This window comes from Procambarus clarkii, chromosome 13 (genome assembly GCF_040958095.1).
Source record: "Procambarus clarkii isolate CNS0578487 chromosome 13, FALCON_Pclarkii_2.0, whole genome shotgun sequence".
Classification (NCBI taxonomy): domain Eukaryota; kingdom Metazoa; phylum Arthropoda; class Malacostraca; order Decapoda; family Cambaridae; genus Procambarus; species Procambarus clarkii.
Genome location: NC_091162.1, coordinates 10,664,293 through 10,684,188, shown reverse-complemented (window position 1 = coordinate 10,684,188; position 19,896 = coordinate 10,664,293). Strand labels below are relative to the sequence as shown.

The window sequence follows — 19,896 nt, the reverse complement described above, 5'->3', positions numbered from 1 at the left end:
CTGTAATTTTTTTTGTTTAATCAACACTGTTTGTCAACCTATTGTATTTGTGCTGCTTTTTCAGTCATGTTCCCCCTTTTTTTTATCTCTATTTGTATTTGTTCTCAACACTTTTTATTCTTTATGCTCAATTAGTATTAAGTTCTAGATATTAATGTTTTTCTTGCCCGAAACGCATTGCGTAATAGTGGCTTTAGGCATTGTATGTACTAGCTCTATCTATATATCAATCCATTAATGTAACATCACTTGTATGTATGTATGTACCTTACCTGAATAAACATATTTATTTATTTATATTTATTTATTCTAGCAGGGTCCCTTGATTTGTAGAGCATTTCTAGTTTGATCAAGTCGTACTCTTGGAATATCAAAACTGCATTTGTTTCTGGTGTGGTGCTCATGGGTTCTGTTACAACCTTCAATGAAGCTTTTGTGGTCAGGATTGGCATTACAGTTCAGCGTTTTATATATGTATAATACACATGAGAGAATGTGCAGTGACTAAATATCTAACATATTCAGAGATTTGAGTAGGGGTACCGAGTGATGTCTGGGGCCAGAGTTGGATATTGTCCTAATAGCAGCTTTGTGTTGAGTAATTAGAGGACGTAAATGATTTGGGGTAGTAGAACCCCAAGCACAAATACCATAGTTGAGATATGTATAGATGAGGGAGTAATAGAGCGTCACCAGGGCAGGGCGAGGTACATAATATCTGATCTTAGAAAGAATGCCAACAGTTTTTTAAACTTTTTTTTATATATTTAGAATGTGTCCCTGGAAATTCAGCTTGTGGTCAATGAGAACGCCCAGGAATTTGCCATCTATTTTGTTACAAATTTGGGTATTGTTTATCCTGAGAATTATTTGATGAGAGGATTTATTGCCAAACAGAATATAGAAAGTTTTGTCAATGTTAAGGGTGAGTTTGTTGGCAGTTAGCCAAAGATGGACTTTATTTAGCTCAGTATTCACTGTGGCATTTAGAGCAAGGGGATCAGGACTGGAGTAAATGAAGGTTGTGTCGTCAGCAAATAGAATTGGTTTGAGGTGTTGGGAGGCATTTGAAAGGTCATTAATGTAGATGAGAAAGAGGAGAGGGCCAAGTATGCTGCCCTGGGGAACACCAATGTTGATGGTCTGTACTGTTTGTATGATTTTTCTGCCATGTATGATTCTGAATGATGGTCTGTACTAAACCACTCTACTTTCAAGAATGGTTTAGTACAGATGCTTGAGAGATACTGCACCCTTCAACACTGACTCGCCGTGCACTCAACTCGCTATCACACCATTGCTCGCCAAGTTTCACCTGCAAATTTCTTTATACTACATTCGTCCAAATATATATATTATCTTAGTGTCTGTGTTTATTGTCATCATAATTTACGTAACAAGAGATATGTTACAATCTCAATTAGTATTAAGTTTTAGTCCAAGTTAGTTTAGTTCATTTATTATGCACCCCATACCCATATGTTGTGGGCGGTAGTGGAAAGGGTTACAGAGGCACATAATGGGCTCAGGGACTGAACCCCACAATTCATTTAGCTAAGCAAGTTACAATCTTGATGAGCTAGTTACAAAATTCAATATAGTCCAATTAAGTACACACAGATATCACAATAGCGTGATATATAAAATGAATAAATCCACAATGACCCTAATTAGATTTAGATTTAGATTAGATTTTTTATGCAGGTAAAGGTACATACATAATGTTAGATTTAAAGATAGAGATAGAACAAACAATTAATACCTAAAGCTATGGTCTATGAGGGTTGGAACCTACGCACGGGATGTTCCCAGATGCGCCTTAGTCAACTGTGCCACAACATGGTAAGAAGAATTGCAACCTGGAGTGCTACTGCCCTCACTAGGATCCCGAAGCTTCTCCGAAGCCCAGTCGGGGTTTCACACAATTTCCCCATTGCACCCGGGCTCTGTTAACCAATGTTCTACCTCTATGCCCTTACTTCAATATTGGATATTTCTGTGTGTATTATTGTAAGGGCATAGAGGTAGAACATTTGGTTGACAGAGCCTGGGTGCATGGGGGAAATTGTGTGAAACCCCGATTGGGCTTCGGAGATCCCTTCGGGATCCTAGTGAGGGCAGTAGCACTCCAGTTTGCAATTCTTCTCACCATGTCGTGGCACAGTTGACTAAGGCGCATCTTGGAACATCCCGTGCGTAGGTTCGATCCCTCATCACAACCCTTGTGGATTTGTTCTTTAGTCTAAGTTTTTTCCCCACACCTTGCCCGAAACGCTGTGGGTATTAGTGGCTTCAGGCATTTTATGTACTTGATCTATCTATCTATCTATCATAATCCAACATTATGTTTGTAACTCATTTTCACTGTGTGTACCTTTATCTGAATAAATATCTTATCAATGAGGCGGGGCCAAAGAGCCAACCCCCGCAAGCACAACTAGGTGAGTACATAAGATGCGAGTGTGTACGAAGCGGGTACGATTGTGTGGTGTCAATATTACGTGTGTACGAAACCCGGGATGTAAACACTGTGGGGAGGGTGATGGGTGACGGCTGCAGGTGACGGCTGCAGGTGACGGGTGACGGCTGCCATGGCTGCCACTGTCCTCCGCGCTCTTATTGAAGTCTCCGAGCACTTTCAAGAGTTAATGAGACTGGTAATTATCAGTGAATTAATACTGGTAGCAGTGTGTCATAGCTGGGGCTGGTGGACAGGTGGGGCTGGTGGACAGGTGGGGCTGGTGGACAGATGGGGCTGGTGGACAGGTGGGACTGGGGCTGGTGGACAGGTGGGGCTGGTGGACAGGTGGGGCTGGTGGACAGATGGGGCTGGTGGACAGGTGGGACTGGGGCTGGTGGACTGATGGAGCTGGTGGACAGGTGGGGGGACGGGCTGGTGGATAGGTGGACTGATGGGGCTGGTGGACAGGTGGGACTGGGGCTGGTGGACTGATGGAGCTGGTGTACAGGTGGGACTGGGGCTGGTGGACTGATGGAGCTGGTGGACAGGTGGGACTAGGGCTGGTGGACAGGTGGGACTGGGGCTGGTGGACTGATGGAGCTGGTGGACAGGTGGGGGGACGGGCTGGTGGATAGGTGGACTGATGGGGCTGGTGGACAGGTGGGACTGGGGCTGGTGAACAGGTGGGGCTGGTGGAGAGGTGGGGCTGGTGGAGAGGTGGGGCTGGCACTGGATGAGAGGTGGGATGGTAGAAAGGTGGGGCTGGTAGAGAGGTGGGGCAATTGCTGGTGGAGAGGTGGGACAGGGGCTGAGCACTGGGCGGCAAGTTGACAGTTGTATTTTGGTGATTTATTCTCTATTTGCTCAATGTTATGTAGTTTTAAGGCAAGATACTTCAGCTCATCATTAAAACACTTAGGATAGGTGGTTTGATAATGGGAATATTTGGAGGTCACTCCCAACCTGAAGGTTGGCATAAGTGTACCAGGGAACTGGAGACCATTAACCTAACCATTAAGTAACCAGTAACCATTAAGTCCAATTAGTAACCTAAAGGAAGCTGCCCAACGATGTCACTCTTATGTCATGCATCTTGCACACACAGTTCATTAGAAAATAAAAATATATTTTATTTTCTCTAAGTTAGATTTGGTTAGGTTTGTTTACAAAAGTAACAGTAATGTACAACAGGTGTTCTTGGGACCTGCTCTGTACTATGCTCCCAATTATTTATTTTTATTTGTTTTATTTATATATACCAAAATTCTTACATTTTTTTAAAGCCACTAGCATGCATACCAATTTGGGCAGGTCCTTAATCCTAATTTTCCCTGGAATATGACTTGCCAAATTGTTTAACAACCAGGTACTCATTCACTACAAAAAAAAAAAAATCAAAATGTTTATTCAGGTAAAAGTACTGTGCATACATAGAAGATGAGTTACAAACATAATGTTGGATTTATAGATAGAGCTAGTGCATACAATACCTAAAGCCACTAATACGCACAGCATTTCGGGCAAGGTGAGGAGGGGAAAAAAAACAAACAATTAGACTAAAGCTTAAGAGGACGTATTGCGCTATTTTTAAATGTTATTTAATATCAACCAAACTTTTTTTACTAGTTGTATATAAGAAGAGCTGCAACTGGTTCTACATTTCAGTATCACACCCTAAATAGAAAGGGAGGTATTTTTTTTTTTGTCAACAATTTTTACACATTTTCAATAAAACTCTACAACCACAATTTTCAAATGAAATCATTTCTATGACACTCATCTATTACATTAGCATATAATAAAAGGATTTGTATAGAAAGGATTATCCAAAATATTTTTAGTTTTACTAATACAAATAGTCAAAGTTCCCCAGAAATATATGCCAATATTTCATGTTTGCAAATACAGTAGGGCTTCAATTTACAATGGTAATCCATTCCCAGAGATGGATCGTAAGTCAAAATATTGTAAGTCGAAGCGATTTTTCCCATAAGAAATAAAGGGAAATGAACTAATCTGTTCCCCACCCTCCAAAATATTAACTTACAAATACATTTTATACTGAATACAAATTTTTTCTCTAACTACAATACAATATTTATGTTTATCTTACCTTAATATAAGTACACACAGACTTAATGGAGGACTCTTGGTGGCGTATGGAAGATGGTGAGGAGGGGAAGGAGAGGTGTTACTGTTTGGAAGGGGAGTCCCCTTCCATTATAACATCAGTCAGTGAAGACTTCTCTGGGGTACACACTCTGGCACGTTTTGCCTGCATACCACTAGGACCTGCTTCTGGCTCACTGCTTGATTTTCTCACTAGAAATCATTCCATTGAAGATTGTGTTTCTCTTCTTTCCAACACTTGTCTGTAGTGAGGAATCACATTATCATTAAAAAGATCAATGCAACAGGCTGTTACAGCTTTATCTACGTGATTCTTTTCAGCAAAACTTTGCAGTCCTTCCCATACTGCACACATTTTCTTAATTAATGAGGAAGGCGCCGCCGCCGCCTCTGAAGATTTATTGTACTGCCTAGCTAGTTCAACAACACTAGGACCATTTTCATGTTCACATATGACCTCTTGTTTTTCCTCTATGGTCATTCTTACATGTCTTTTCATATGTTGAACCTTACCACTGACTTTCTTGGGACCCATGGCGTGATATATAATAATCGGTTTTATGTTCAAAAAGCAAAAAATCACCACAAAAACGGAATTTCTTATAGGCGTGATCGTCAATAAACAGGCAGCTCTAGTAAACTGAGGCAGGTTGGCCCGTGTGACCAGGAACCACATGCTTGGTCGACCCAAACTTGTATCAACAAATATTGTTAGTCGATGACACTATCGTAAGTCGAGTCGCATTTTTCGATCAAATTTGCATCGTAACTCGAAATTATCGTAAGTCGTGGTGCCACTGTATTTATAAAATCAATAAACTTAGGAATAAAATGTTCTATAAAGTTATTAGAGACATTAACTATACATATAAGGTGTAAATTTCATGTAAATTGAAAAACAAATGAAAGAGGAGAGTTAATTTTGTTACTTGACAATAAATGAGATCAAACATTTTGCCACCTGTGGTTGAAATTGACTTCGACCAATTTCCTCCAAAATTTGCACCCTTACAGATAGGCTTACGTTCTATAAGATGTATAGGTTTCATGCAAATCGATTGATAACAATATGAGAAAAAAATTCGAGAAAAAAATCTTTTTTTTTTTTTTTAATTTTGGGCATAAAACTAAATATTAAAATACTTTATTATATGCTATTGTGATAGCTTAGTCATAGACATGATTTGAGTTGACACTTTTGTTTGATGTTAATTTTTAACCATTTTGAAAAAATTTCGACACATAATTTAATATTTTTTTTTTCTCCTTTCCTATTTATGCTGAGACTTGGGCCAGTTGAACCAAATTTTATATACGACTAGTCAAAAAATTTTGATTGAACTCAAACCAGTTTTCATTTATTGCATTTTTCCGCAATACACCCCTTAATACTAATTGAGATTAAAGTATAAATTGTGTTGAACATGGAAAAAAAAGGGGGGAGGGGGAACATGGCAGAAATCAGCAATTATACAACTTGGTCAACAAACAGTATTGTTTGAAAATAGCAAGACATAGGTTGACATTTAGGGGGTAAGGTTACATGGAGTTTATTAGGTAGTATTTAGTACTATGTGAACAGAGGCTACAGTTAAGGATTGCCACCCAGTCAATCTTCCCTGGCCATGATGCGAACCTAAGCCAAAGTGCCCGCGAAGTGCCGAGCGAGTGCTTTGCCACTGCGCCATGGGAACTGCTTAGCTGCTGCTTAACACTTAAACTGCGTAACGCGCCTGCAGGCCTATGTCTCGGGTTCGCAACGCAAACTATGTCTGGGTATTTTTATTTTTAGCGTTCCATTCGAAACTCCCACGGCTACGTGGGGTTCACATCAGCTTCCTCAGGACTCTTGTAAATAGACGCCATCTTTAAAAAAAATCGTGGGCCACATTCCCAGGTGTGAGAGCCTCAGTACTGAGTGAGCAACCAAGGCTGGCACACACAGCATGAGCTCACAGCACTGCTGTTCAGCTTGTGACCACAGCATCGCCTAATAATGTCAAAATATATATATAACTTGTATTATTTAGCCATGATAGTATTACAGAAGAGCCTGAATGTGATAATGACTGTGTACAATGTTCAAATATCAGTGATTCAATGCTGTTCACGATGTTCACAGCGCTAGCTACAGCACCACAGCATTATTTCGTCCATCTAGGATTTTTCAAATGACTTCATAGGTTCCTTTACAAAATAAACTTGGGGTCAGTTATTAGTTTACAGGATTTAGTGACCAGTATTGTGATAACAGCAGGATTTTGGTGATAATTAGCATTGTGCATAGTATTGTGGGAGGAGGAATTGTGGTGAGGGAGCGAGGGAGAGAATCGAGGTAGCCTCACTGCGTGTGTGGCCGCCACTCTTGTTTTGCTAATCATACTAGCTTAGTGGTTCACTATGGTTATCTTGAGGTTATCTTGAGATGATTTCGGGGCTTTAGTGTCCCCGCGGCCCGGTCCTCGACCAGGCCTCCACCCCCAGGAAGCAGCCCGTGACAGCTGACTAACTCCCAGGTACCTATTTTACTGCTAGGTAACAGGGGCATTCAGGGTGAAAGAAACTTTGCCCATTTGTTTCTGCCTCGTGCGGGAATCGAACCCGCGCCACAGAATTACGAGTCCTGCGCGCTATCCACCAGGCTACAAGGCCCTACCGAACGGGCCTAAATATAATACGGAATATACCCATGTGCAAATGGTGAACACATTTGCACATGGGTATATACAATGTATGTATATAGCCCATGTACATATGTGCATAGTATTGTGGGAGAAGGAATTGTGGTGAAGGGAGCGAGGGAGAGAATCGAGGTAGCCTCACTGCGTGTGTGGCAGCCACTCTTGTTTTACTCATCATACTAGCTTAGTGGTTCGCTATGGTGAACACATTTATACATGGGTATATACAATGTGTGTGTATATAGTGTAATAACAGCAACAGGAGTATGTTGGGAGGAGCTATTATGATGAGGGAGGTGACGTAATCCAACCCGTTCTCGCAAATTTAATAAGTCAATATTGACTTATTAGTTGTGTGCATAGGTGACATACTAAACATAATAGTTTCCCTTGAAAAGCTTCATAGAAAACACCGACCTTACCTCACCTACTTAGTATGTTAAAATAAGCATCTTATAGCTTCGCAATTACAATTGTTACTTAACCTATTATAGGTATAGGTTAGGTAATAATTGTAATTACGAAGCAATAAGAGCAGTTGTGGGGTTAACAGTCTTCGTGGTGTAGGGGTAAGACACTTGCCTGGTGTTTGCGAGCACTTTGTCCTGGGTTCGTATCCTGGCAGGGGGAGGATTTACTGGGCGTCAATCCTTAACTGTAGCCTCTGTTTACCCAACAGTAAAATGGGTACCTGGTTGTTAAACGATTTGGTGGGGTAGTATTCCGGGGAACATAGAATTAAAGACTTGCGCTAAACGCTACGCATACTAGTGGCTGTACAATAATGTAAGAAATCTTGTATATACTGTATAAATCAAAATAAAACAAAATAGATGAAACCAGCCACCATCACAGAGTGGAGTACACTGTGTGACAAATCAGGGTAGTACCTCGCTTTTGAATGTGTGCTTTAAAAGACTACACATAGCACAAACAATGAGCAATGGTTTCCAACTCAACAGAGCACAATATAGGACAAAACAGGAGATGGATTTTCACCAAAGGGTTATAAACCCATAGAACTGCCTACCTGCTGAAGCCATAAATGCCAAAATACTACTGCAATTCAAGCTCGAGATAACATCACCAGGACAAGTGGGGTGACCTTTGACAAGTTGTCAACTTCGTAGAGATGGTGGCCCTCAGGTAAATTCAGGTATATTATTATGAATTTGCCTCATTGCAAGCTTGGCATTGTCAGGCTCCTGACTATATTAGGTGAAATCCTCATCCTCATCTCGGGTGTCCAGCCAAAGTCTTTTATCAGATCCTCTGCATATACTACTGTAAGCTCACACCTTTATGTTAGTGCTGGCTACTGTGGTCTAAAAGTGTGCCCCTATCAACAATGGAGGGCTCTTCCTGGTGAATATTGGGCACAAAGGTTTGAGGTTAGTCTCATCAAAGCAACGATGGTCTAATGCATTGTTAAAAAAAAATTAAATAGAAGTCACTATTTTGAAAGATGGTTATTCCATTTATCTTAATGATGCTTCCGGACACCCTATTCCACTGGTCTGTCACACTGTTATTAACCCTTAAGCTGCACAACACGTCATATGAAGGGTCGAGTAACTTGCAATAAATTGTGCATCGCGTCATATGACGCGATGCAGTACTACGTAAGATTTAAATGGCCTGCAGATACATGGGGTTCACCTCACCTTCATCAGGGCTCTTGTAAATAGACGCCATTTTTTTTTTTAAATCGTGGGCAATATTCCCGGGTGTTAGGGCCTCAATACTGAGTGAGCCACCAAGGCTGGTGCACGTAGCATGAGCTCACAGCACTGCTTTTCAGCTTGTGACCACAGCATTGCCTAAAAATGCCATAATATATATGTTCATGTGATTATTTAGCGATGATAGTATTACAGAAGACCTCTGACTGTGATAAAAATGACCAGGATTCTGATAATAGCAAGATTGTTGTGATAATTAGCGCTGTAGTGGGAGGAGTAATCTTGGTGGGGAGAGAGGTAGCATTGTATGCTGACTCTGTGTGACCACCTTTTACTGTCTGGACTCACTATACCAGCTTAGTTGTTTGTTATGGTAAATAAAGCATGCAGATACTTATATATAACATCTGTATATAAAAGCAAAATCAGTATGGTTGGAGGAGAATGGTGACTAGTCAGGTGAGGTGAGGGAGGGAGGAAGTGACAACCAGTGGCAGGCTGCCACTGGCACTCAGCATACCAACTTAGTGGTTTGTTATGGTGAACACAAATGTAGATACTTATATATAATGTGTGTATATATAGTGTAATAACAGCAAAAGGAGTGTGGGGGAGAAGCCAATTTGGGTGAGGGAGATGGCGACATCTGCATGATTTGTCATGTTGGTAGGGGTGGCCAATATGCTCTTTGGGCACTATACCGGCTTAGTTGAACAGTTATGGTGAACAAAACATGTAGATGCTTATATATAACGTCTGTATATAGTGTAATAACACCACAAACAGTATTGTTGGGGAGAAATTTTAGTGCGTCTGACCTCGAATGTGTGAGGGAGGCAGCCGCCATCTGTCTGTGTGTAGCGACGTCTCATAGTGCCTGAACTAACTATATCAGCTTAGTTGTACAGTTGTGGTGAACAAACCATGTAGATACTTATACTGTATATGACGTCTGTATATAGTGAATAAAAGCAAAAATAGTATGGTGGGAGGAGAATGTGGGTGAGTGAGGTGTTGAGGGAGTGAGTGGCAGCGAGTGGCTGGCTGGTGTGTGGCGGTCATGCATCGTTGCTTTTTGACTCATAATACCAACTTAGTGGTTCTTTATGGTGAACAAAACATGCAGATACTTATATATAACCTGTGTATATAGTGTAATAACCGACAAAGTATTTGTTCACTGTTTGATGAACATAATAATTGAATCAACAATATGCACACCATAATTTTGAGTACAGCGATGATTCACACATTTTATTATATAAATATATCACACTACACACTATTGAATAATATTACAGCAATAAAAGGAAGAAAAATCAATCAGAGACATTGAAGTAATTAGATAATTATCTCTTTGTGGCCACTCCTGCCTGACAGCTGGGGTGGAGCAGACCGCTTGGGGCGCATGATGAGTCAGCGCCTGTTTTTTGCCAGACTTCCCCGCCCTATAGCGAGCAAAATATGCCACTTACAATTTTTTTTATTATTTTTCCCATGATCAGAGAACACAAATTAACAGGTTTAGAAGAAAAAATAACTTTTTTTTGTTATGCGCCTGTGGGTGACAATGGCCAAATAGCCCTTAGCAACATAAGGGTTAAACGTTAAACTGAATCATTGATTAATTTGTATTGTAGTGATTCAATTGTATAAATCTCTGCTGTGTACCCACTTGCATTATTGTATCCAAGCATGAAAACCACATTTTCAAAAGGACATAGCTGCTCTGGAGAAAGGGCAACTGCATAGCATCAACAATCATTCCAGAGATAAGTCAACTCGCATATCAGGAAAGGTTGAGGACCACAGGGCTAACAGCACTGCAAACCAGGCATGACAGGGCAGATATCATTGAAACCTTTAAATTATTAGGCAGTTTAGAGGATGTTGATCTAGACAATTTCTTCAAAAGGTCAGAAGTAACATGAACAAGGAGCAATAGTTTCAAGCTCAACAAGCCATAATGTAGGTCTGAGAAAAGGAGAGGCATTTTCACCCACAGGGTTATAAATCCATGGAACCGCCTACCCAGCGAAGCCATAAATACCAAACATATATTAAGTTTTAAAATCTACCCAGAAAAGATCATCAAGGCAAATGGAAGGGGGGGGGGGGGGGAACTTCGATAAGTCACCGGCTTCCTTTCCTCGTCGAGGCCACTATGGTGGCCTCTTATGACTTACTTTAAATGTAATCGTTTACTCGGTTACCTGAGCCCTCAGGTAAATTAAATATATGTAAATGATCTTCCAAAGGGTATAGACTCATTCATCTCAGTGTTTGCTGATGATGCTAAAATTATGAGAAGGGATTAATTAAGACAGAGGAGGACAGCATGAGGTTACAAGAAGACCTGGACAAACTGAAGGAATGGTACAACATGTGGCTATTAGAGTTAAACAAGGAAATGTGAAGTATTGAAGTAGGAGCAGGTGCCAGATACAAGGAAGTATTTGGGAGATGAAATCCTTCAAGCATCAGGGAGAGAGATCTGGGACTTGTCCCTTGAAGCCCACATCAAGAGGACATTATCAATGGCATATGCTAGGTTGGCGAACATAAGAACTGCCTTTAGAAACTTGTGTAAGGAATCATTTAGAACCTTGTTTACCACATATGTCAGTCCTGTCCTGGAGTATGCAGCTCCAGCATGGTGTCTGTATCTAGTCAAGCATAAAACTAAATTGGAGAAGGTTCAAAGGTATTGCCACAAGACTATTAATTACCTAAATTTAATTACCTAAGTGTTGTTAACCCTTAAACTGCACAACACATCAATAGCTGTGGTGAGTAACTGTCGCAGAATTATGCATCACAGCTAATGTGTTGGAGTACCATGCAAGATTTAAAAGTCCCATGGCTATCAGCTTCCTCAGGGCTCTTGTAAACAGACAAAACAAAACAAAAAAAAAATCATGGGCAACATTCCCTAGTGTGAAAGCCTCAGTACTGAGTGAGGTACCAAGGCTGGTGCATGCAGCATGAGTTAACGGCACTGCTGTTCAGCTTGTGACCACAGCATCCCCTAAAATTGTCTAAATAAATATGTAACTGGTATTATTTAGGATGATACTATTACAGAAGACCCCTGACTGTGATAAAAAAAGACTAGGATTCTGATAATAGCAGGATTGTTGATAATTATTGCTATGCGTAATATGGTGGTATGAGAAATGCTGTGGAAGGTAATGTGTGCTGACTCAGTGTGGCCACCAGTTATTGTCTGCACTCACCATACTAGCTTAGTGGTTCACTATGGTGAACATAAATGTAGATACTTATATATAATGTGTGTGTATATAGTGAAATAGCAGCAAAAGGAGTATGTTGGGAGGAGCCATTTTGGTGCCGAGGTGGCGTCATCTGCTGGCTGCTCTGTCTTTTGTCATGCAATTTTGTTGTGGCCACTATGTTGTTTGGACACCATACCAGTTTAATTGTACAGTTTTGTGGATAAAACAAGTACTTATATATAAAATGTGTGTATATATTGTAATAACACCACAAACAGTGTAGTCAGAAGGGGAATATTAGTGCGTCTGGCCTTGAACGAGTGAGAGGGAGGGAAGTGTCAGTTGATTGTGTAATTACCTAAGTAATTACCTAAGTGTAGTTACAGGATGAGAGCTACGCTCGTGGTGTCGGTCCCCAGCACTCTTTGTCATATAATGCTTAGAAATTACTGACAGTTTTGGCCTCCACCACCTTCTCACCTAACTTGTTCCAACCATCTACCACTCTGTTTACAAAAGTGAATTTTCTTATATTTCTCCGGCAGCTTTGTTTCATTAGTTTAAATCTGTGACCTCTTGTTCTTGAAGTTCCGGGTCTCGGGAATTCTTCCCTATCAATTTTATCGATTCCTGTTACTATTTTGAATGTAGTGATCATATCGCCTCTTTTTCTTCTATCTTCTAGTTTTTGCATATTTAACCCTCAAACCGCTAGGGGCCCAAATGGAATTCACACCCACAGGCGCAACAAAAAAAAAATCCAAAAAACCAGCGTTGAATGTAATGAAACGCCATTTTCTGGGTGAGTCCCGGAGGCTCCCCGGAGCTATCCCAGGCTGATATGCTAATGTCAGACTTTGGCATCAGTCATGTGTATGGAGTTCTTAGGCCTACCGGGGACCACGGCCAGAACCGGGCCCCCTCAGAGAGGCAAGGGGAGCAATGGCCTATAAAAGCCCCCGTGTTAGTGGAAGCATTCTATGTCTGCCATCGACCGGAACAGGCACCCAGAAAGGTAAGCGCCCCAAAACAAACCCCTATTCTGGTTAAAATTGCTACCTAAAACCGAACTAGTGGATAGAACTCCCCAACCGAAAACAAGCAAACTAGTGTGACGTCACACACTGCCGCGCCGCTGTCTGCGCAGCTCCCCCCTCCCCGGGAGGAGGAAGGGGGAGCCCCAGACCCCCCCGCGCCGGCTACCCACACCTCAGTTCTTGAGGCTGGATGTCAAAAACGCGAAAAACCGCCGACCGGAGGGAGGGAGGGATGCCGGGGAGCCTCCGGGACTCACCCAGAAAATGGCGTTTCATTACATTCAACGCTGGTTTTCTGGGGGGGAGCCCCGTCGGCTCCCCGGAGCTAACTACCCACAGACAGAAAAAGAGGGACTTACCCGGGAGGCGGTCGTCGCTCACCCCTCAACTCGAAGCCGAGACAACTGGCTGCAACCGCCGATCACAAAACATGATGCACCCCCGGCCAGACCAACCAAGCATCAACCACCCATGGACCCCTCCGGAACGCAGCAGTCTCATTCTTCGCCAGAAAAGAAGGAGACGGCTGCAAACGAACAAAACTATCACCACGACCAAAAGAGCAGAAACCCCTGCGCCGGAGGAGAGCATGAAGCTCCCCTACCCGACCCCCAGAGGCCAAAGCCAACAAGAAAAGTGCCTTGGAAAAACAATCCTGGACCGAAGGGGCCACAACGAAACGAGGAGATGAAAGGAAAGCGAGCACTCTGTCCAAAGACCAGGACGGCTCAGGCGACGCATGAGGAGGCCGGAGGTGAAACAATGCACGAGACAGCTTGCGAAACGGCGCAGACGTAACATCGATACCGAAAGCAAGCTGAAGCGACTCCGCCAGCGCCGCACGATACGAAGCGACAGTGTTAGGCATAAGATGACGGTCCTGAAACAACCACGAGAGGAAGGACAAGACCACCCGAACAGACAAGGAGCTAACACGACGAAGACGCAAAAAGAAACGGAAGGACCGCCAGGAAAACTGCATACTGCCGCCGAGAAGAAGCCCTCAGGTGGGACACCAACAAGGAGGCCACCTGATCACCATAGAGATGATGATAGACTCGAGTCAAAAAAAACCATACGCGAAGACTCGAGGAGAAGATCGAACAGCTACGTGACGTACCGGCCCGATCTGCTGAAAGAGGCGGAGCCGCGGGAAAAACCCTCGGGTTCGGACACCGAGCAACCAGCGCCTGAAACCAAGGCTGGGCCGGCCACCAAGGGGCCAGAAGGACAACTCTCCCCCGGTAAGTCTCTAAGCGAGTCAGGACCTGGAGCAACAGCCGAACCGGGGGAAAGAGATACAGGAACCCCCACCTCGTCCAGTCGAGCCGAAAGGCATCGACCCCGACGGCCTCGCAATCGGGGAAGGGCGCCGCATAAACGGGAAGACGCCGCGACCACGCCGACGCGAAGAGGTCCACCTCGGGGCGCCCGAACGTCTGGCAAAGCCAAAGGAAGGACTCGTCGTCGACCGTCCACTCCGTGGAGAGAGGAACGAAGCGAGACAGGGCGTCGGCCAAGACGTTGGACACGCCCCGTACGTGAACCGCCAGGAGAGCCAAACCCCGAGAACTCAGCAGACGAGTCACCCGAAGCGACCAACCCCAAAGAGACAAGGACCGCATCGAACCCCCGCGGTTCAGGCAATGAACCACCGGAGAGCAGTCCGAATGGAGCCGAATCGTCGATCCGCAGGCCACCCGAATCCTCCCCAGAGCAAACCACACTGCCGTGAACTCCCGCACCGTACTGTGAGCTCGACGGAAGGACGGATCCCAACGCCCCTGGCCGGCCTGGTGAGCACTGGTCACAAAACCCCAGCCGAGACGACGCATCCGTGTACACATCGAGCGAGGGCTCGGGTAGGCGCCAAGGCACTGAACCCCGAAAAACCCGAAGAGGAAACCGGTGACGCAGCAACCGACGCAAGTCCCCCGGGGGTCGAACTCTGCGATCGCGAGAGAGGCGGAAGGGGGAACCCCGAAGGAACCAGAACAGCCGTCGAAGCCAAACCCGACCCGGCGGGTAGACCACCATCGCGAAGTTCAGGCTCCCGCACAGCCCCTCGAGCAACCGCCGGGTGACCCGAGGGCCCTCCAGAAACAGACGAAGGCGGGACCGCAGCCGCAGGAGAGACTCCGGAGGGAGAGACAAGGAGGCGGTTCGAGAGTCCCACACGAGACCCAGCCATGTCCGAACCTGAGAGGGAACCAGATGGGACTTCCTCCAGTTCACCAAGAACCCGAACCCGGCGAGCTGGGAAAGAACCAAATCCCTGGCTAGCAAGCAAGCTGACTGGCTGGGAGCAAAACCAGCCAGTCGTCGAGGTAGGCCAACACTCGAACACCTAGGAGACGCAAACGAGCCACCACAACCCGTGTAAGGCGTGTGAACACGCGAGGTGCCAGGTTCAACCCGAACGGGAGACAACGAAAGCGGTAACTCAGACGCCCCACTACAAAACCGAGCCAGTCCCTGAACCGCGGATGAATCGGGACATGCCAATAAGCGTCCCGGAGGTCCAGGGACACCATCCAAGCTCCCGGCTCCAAGAGGAGCCGAACCTGAGACAGCGTAGTCATCCGAAAGGAGGGGCAATGAACCCAGGGGTTCAGACGGGACAAGTCCAGAATGAACCGCAGGTCCGCGCAGTCCCGTTTCGGAACCGGAAACAGACGGGAAACCCATCTGAGGGACGACGCCCAAGCGTACCCACTCCAAGACGACTCGACAGAGTGCAGGGGAAGAAGCCTGCCCTGCCAGCCCCGACCCCCCAAAGAGGGGAGGGGCCACCCAACGCCACCGCAGGCCGCGAGACACGACCCGAAAGGCCCACGAATCGTGGGACCAGGCGCGGGCGAACAGCGCAAGCCGCCCCCCCATCACCCCGTTAAAGGGGCAAACCGCGAAAGGGCCGGCGACCCCTACGAGACCCAGAACCCCGCACAGTGCGAACACCGCGCCGACCAGACAAGGGAGGGTCCGCAGGAGGAGCCAACCCCAAACCTGACACCAGAGGCCTACCACGACGAGAGGAACCCCGAGCCCTGGCACGACCTTTCCGGGAAGACCCACCCCGGGACCCCCGGAAAACCAACAAGTCCGACATCGGACGACAAGCCGCCGACGCAGCCTGAATAAACTGCGCCACGGCCGACTCCCCAAACAGGAGAGGACAAAAAGGTGAAGAACGCCTAAGAGCCAGAGCCCAAGCAGATCCCATGGAGGAACCCAGCACCGCCTGCCGACACGCGAGACGGGAAGCATAGAACAGGGAAACCGCATCCCGCAAAATCGGCGTGAACAGCTTCAACAAGGCAGCCGACGAACGCGCAGCCGAGGACAAGGTGCCGGACCCCGGGACGGACCCAAGCGTCCCCACATCCTCCACGAGCCAATCCGAAGACAGCTCCAGGAGGGAAAAGAACCGCAAGGCCGAACACAAAAGGCCCCGAGCGCGCAAGTCCTCCGCCACGAGCGCCGCCGAAAGGGAGGGAACCTGCACATGGAGCTGAATAACGCCCACATCGCGGGGAAGGGCAGGGGCAAACAAGCACTCATTCAGGTACTCAAGTTCACCCCCCAGGAAAACCTGAAGCACCGTGGAAGCTTCCCGCCACTCCAGCGCGCGGGAACGACAGAAGGAATGCCAGGAATCCAGACCAAACAAGGGGCAGTCTGCTAGCCAGGACGACTCCGGAACCTCGTAACGGAGCCAGAAAGGGAACGAAGTCCCAAACCTGAACGTGGACGGATCCATTTCCGAGGCATAATCCGGGTCACGCAGGAGGTAAGCTGCAAAGGCCGCTCGCACCACACCAGGTTGGATGCGATAAGCCGAAAACCTCCGGAAGGATGGAACCGACGTACCCGGGGGAACACGGAACCGTACCCGGGGAGGGGCCTACACCAAATCCAACTCGTACGCAGAGGGGGGGAAAGAAAACCCCACTCCTTGTAACAATAAGCCCCGCTCAGTGGGAAGAAAAACCCAGGCGGGGTCCAGCGGGGCCCAAGGCCCCCAAGTCAGCCCCTCCCCAGCCTCGAGGTCCGTCACCACAGGACCCGAGGCCGAGTCCTCTCCCCAAGCCCCGACCCCACAAGACAAGGACGGAGCAGCCGGAAAAGCTGGAGGAAGAGGGGCCCACTGGTCAGACCCTGAAGCTTCGGCCCGGAGACAAGACTCGAATGCCTCTGCCGCCCCCCCGGAAGGGGCAACCCCCGAAGCTGCCCGAGTCTCGAGATCAAGTAACCCCTGCTCCGACCCCGAAACCCTCAGACGCTTCGGGGCCGGAAGCAGGGGCGGGGGACCAGAACGAACAGAAGGGGAAGGACGAGGAGGTGCGGACTGAACCAGGATCGAAGCGACCCCCACCCCCAAGTCCGGGTCTCGAAAAGCAAAGCGGGGCAGCCCCGGGGCATCCGGGGAAGCAACCAACCGAGCGCGTTGCAACAGACGAAACCTAGACTGCAACGCACGTGCCGCCTGTACCCGAATAGAATCAGAGGATTGGGTAAATTGAGTCACAAGCAAGCAGCAACACTCTCAGGACTCAGGGTCGAAAGTATCACCGACCCAACAGGCAGCGTGGCAGAGGCAAAAACAATGAGGGTCACCCTGAGACAAGGGGACCGAGCAACCCTCAAACTCGCACACAGCGAGTGGGGACTCCGGGGTCACATCCATCGGACCCACGCGCCCCCTAGGGGATTCCCAGGGTCCTGAGCGTTTACTTTAAGAGGACTCGCGCTCAGGTAGTCCCAGGCAGGGTGCTGCAAACCGGCGCCCAAAACTACCAAGCAAACTTCTAAAGCTGAACCCCAGGGACGTGTACACTCACGGGGACCTAGCAGGGGGCGCCACCGATGAGAACAGTGGAAGGGCAAAAACAAACTGAATAAAATGACAGAACCCCCCACCAGGCAAAAACAAAAAGAAAAACAAAACCCCGCAAGAGGACAGCGAACCCCAAGGAACAGAGCCGGCCGCGATGTCGGGAAATACAAGCTGAGCAGCACCCTGCGCCCCTACCAGTGCAAACTGCCTCTTACCTGCCGGTAACAAGGGAGAACAGAACACCCAAGAGCCCAACAGGCGGCCGAAAAACCGAAAGGTAAAACGGACCAGCAGAGGCAGACCCCGAGGAGCCTGTGGAAGGTGGCCCCAAGCCCCAAGGGCAGTACTTACAGGGCACCTAGGGAAGGCAGCCCTAGGCGCATGCAGCCCGAGTACTGAAGATAACTCCTGGCTCTCGCACCCACAAAACTAACACCACACGCAAAGCACAGTGCAGTAGCGACACCGGAGCCAGAGCACACGACCATCGCCTATAGCATCAGCCTCAAGAACTGAGGTGTGGGTAGCCGGCGCGGGGGGATCTGGGGCTCCCCCTTCCTCCTCCCGGGGAGGGGGGAGCTGCGCAGACAGCGGCGCGGCAGTGTGTGACGTCACACTAGTTTGCTTGTTTTCGGTTGGGGAGTTTTATCCACTAGTTCGGTTTTAGGTAGCAATTTTAACCAGAATAGGGGTTTGTTTTGGGGCGCTTACCTTTCTGGGTGCCTGTTCCGGTCGATGGCAGACATAGAATGCTTCCACTAACACGGGGGCTTCTATAGGCCATTGCTCCCCTTGCCTCTCTGAGGGGGCCCGGTTCTGGCCGTGGTCCCCGGTAGGCCTAAGAACTCCATACACATGACTGATGCCAAAGTCTGACATTAGCATATCAGCCTGGGATAGCTCCGGGGAGCCGACGGGGCTCCCCCCAGAAAATTCTTTCGTCTCATAGAAGTGTTCATTTTTGTTCCCTGATCACGGAAAAAAATAACAAAAAAATCGTAGGTGGCATATTTTAGCCGCAATAGGGTAGGGAAGTGTGACAAAAAAGGGGCGTTGGCAGAGCCTTCGCCAGACAAGGTCTACTCCGCCCAAGCTGTCAGATGGCAGTTGCCACAAATATATTATTACCTAATTATTTCAATGTCTGATTGAATCATATCTTAAGAAGCACATCAACAAACTGGAAAAGGTGCAAAGACATGCTACTAAGTGGCTCCCAGAACTGAAGGGTAAGAGCTACGAGGAGAGGTTAGAAGCATTAAATATGCAAAAACTAGAAGACAGAAGAAAAAGAGGTGATATGATCACTACATACAAAATAGTAACAGGAATTGATAAAATCGACAGGGAAGATTTCCTGAGACCTGGCACTTCAAGAACAAGAGGTCATAGATTTAAACTAGCTAAACACAGATGCCAAAGAAATATAAGAAAATTCACCTTCGCAAACAGAGTGGTAGACGGTTGGAACAAGTTAAGTGAGAAGGTGGTGGAGGCCAAGACCGTCAGTAGTTTCAAAGCGTTATATGACAAAGAGTGCTGGGAAGACGGGATACCACGAGCGTAGCTCATCCTGTAACTACACTTAGGTAATTACACACTGACAAACAGAACCAGGTCTATTCTATAAATTCATAAACAACAAATTGCAGGAAAAGGATAATATTCAGAGGTTGAAAATGGGAAATAGATTCACGGAAGATGAAAAGGAAATGTGTGAAACACTAAACGAAAAGTTCCAAAGTGTGTTTGTACAAAATGAAATCTTTAGGGAACCAGATACAATAAGAATTCCAGAGAACAACATAGAGCACATAGAGGTGTCTAGAGAC

General features: G+C 46.5%; 1 protein-coding gene across 4 annotated transcripts in view; it reads left to right on the top strand.

The window, feature by feature from the left end:
• The first annotated feature begins 2,507 nt into the window (after window positions 1–2,507).
• The window catches only part of LOC123757338 (uncharacterized), a 157,306-nt gene continuing 139,917 nt past the window's right edge, over window positions 2,508–19,896 (top strand). Inside the window, exons 1-2 of one of the 4 annotated variants that reach the window (XM_069323613.1) lie at window positions 2,522–2,657; window positions 8,235–8,418. Coding sequence is in view for 3 of the 4 variants with exons in the window: in XM_069323612.1 (XP_069179713.1) it covers window positions 2,592–2,657 (66 nt within the window). In the remaining variant the exon portion in view is untranslated. Of the gene's footprint in view, window positions 2,658–8,234; window positions 8,419–19,896 lie in introns of all 4 variants that reach the window. The other 3 variants (XM_069323612.1, XM_069323611.1, XM_069323614.1) reach the window with 3 other exon arrangements.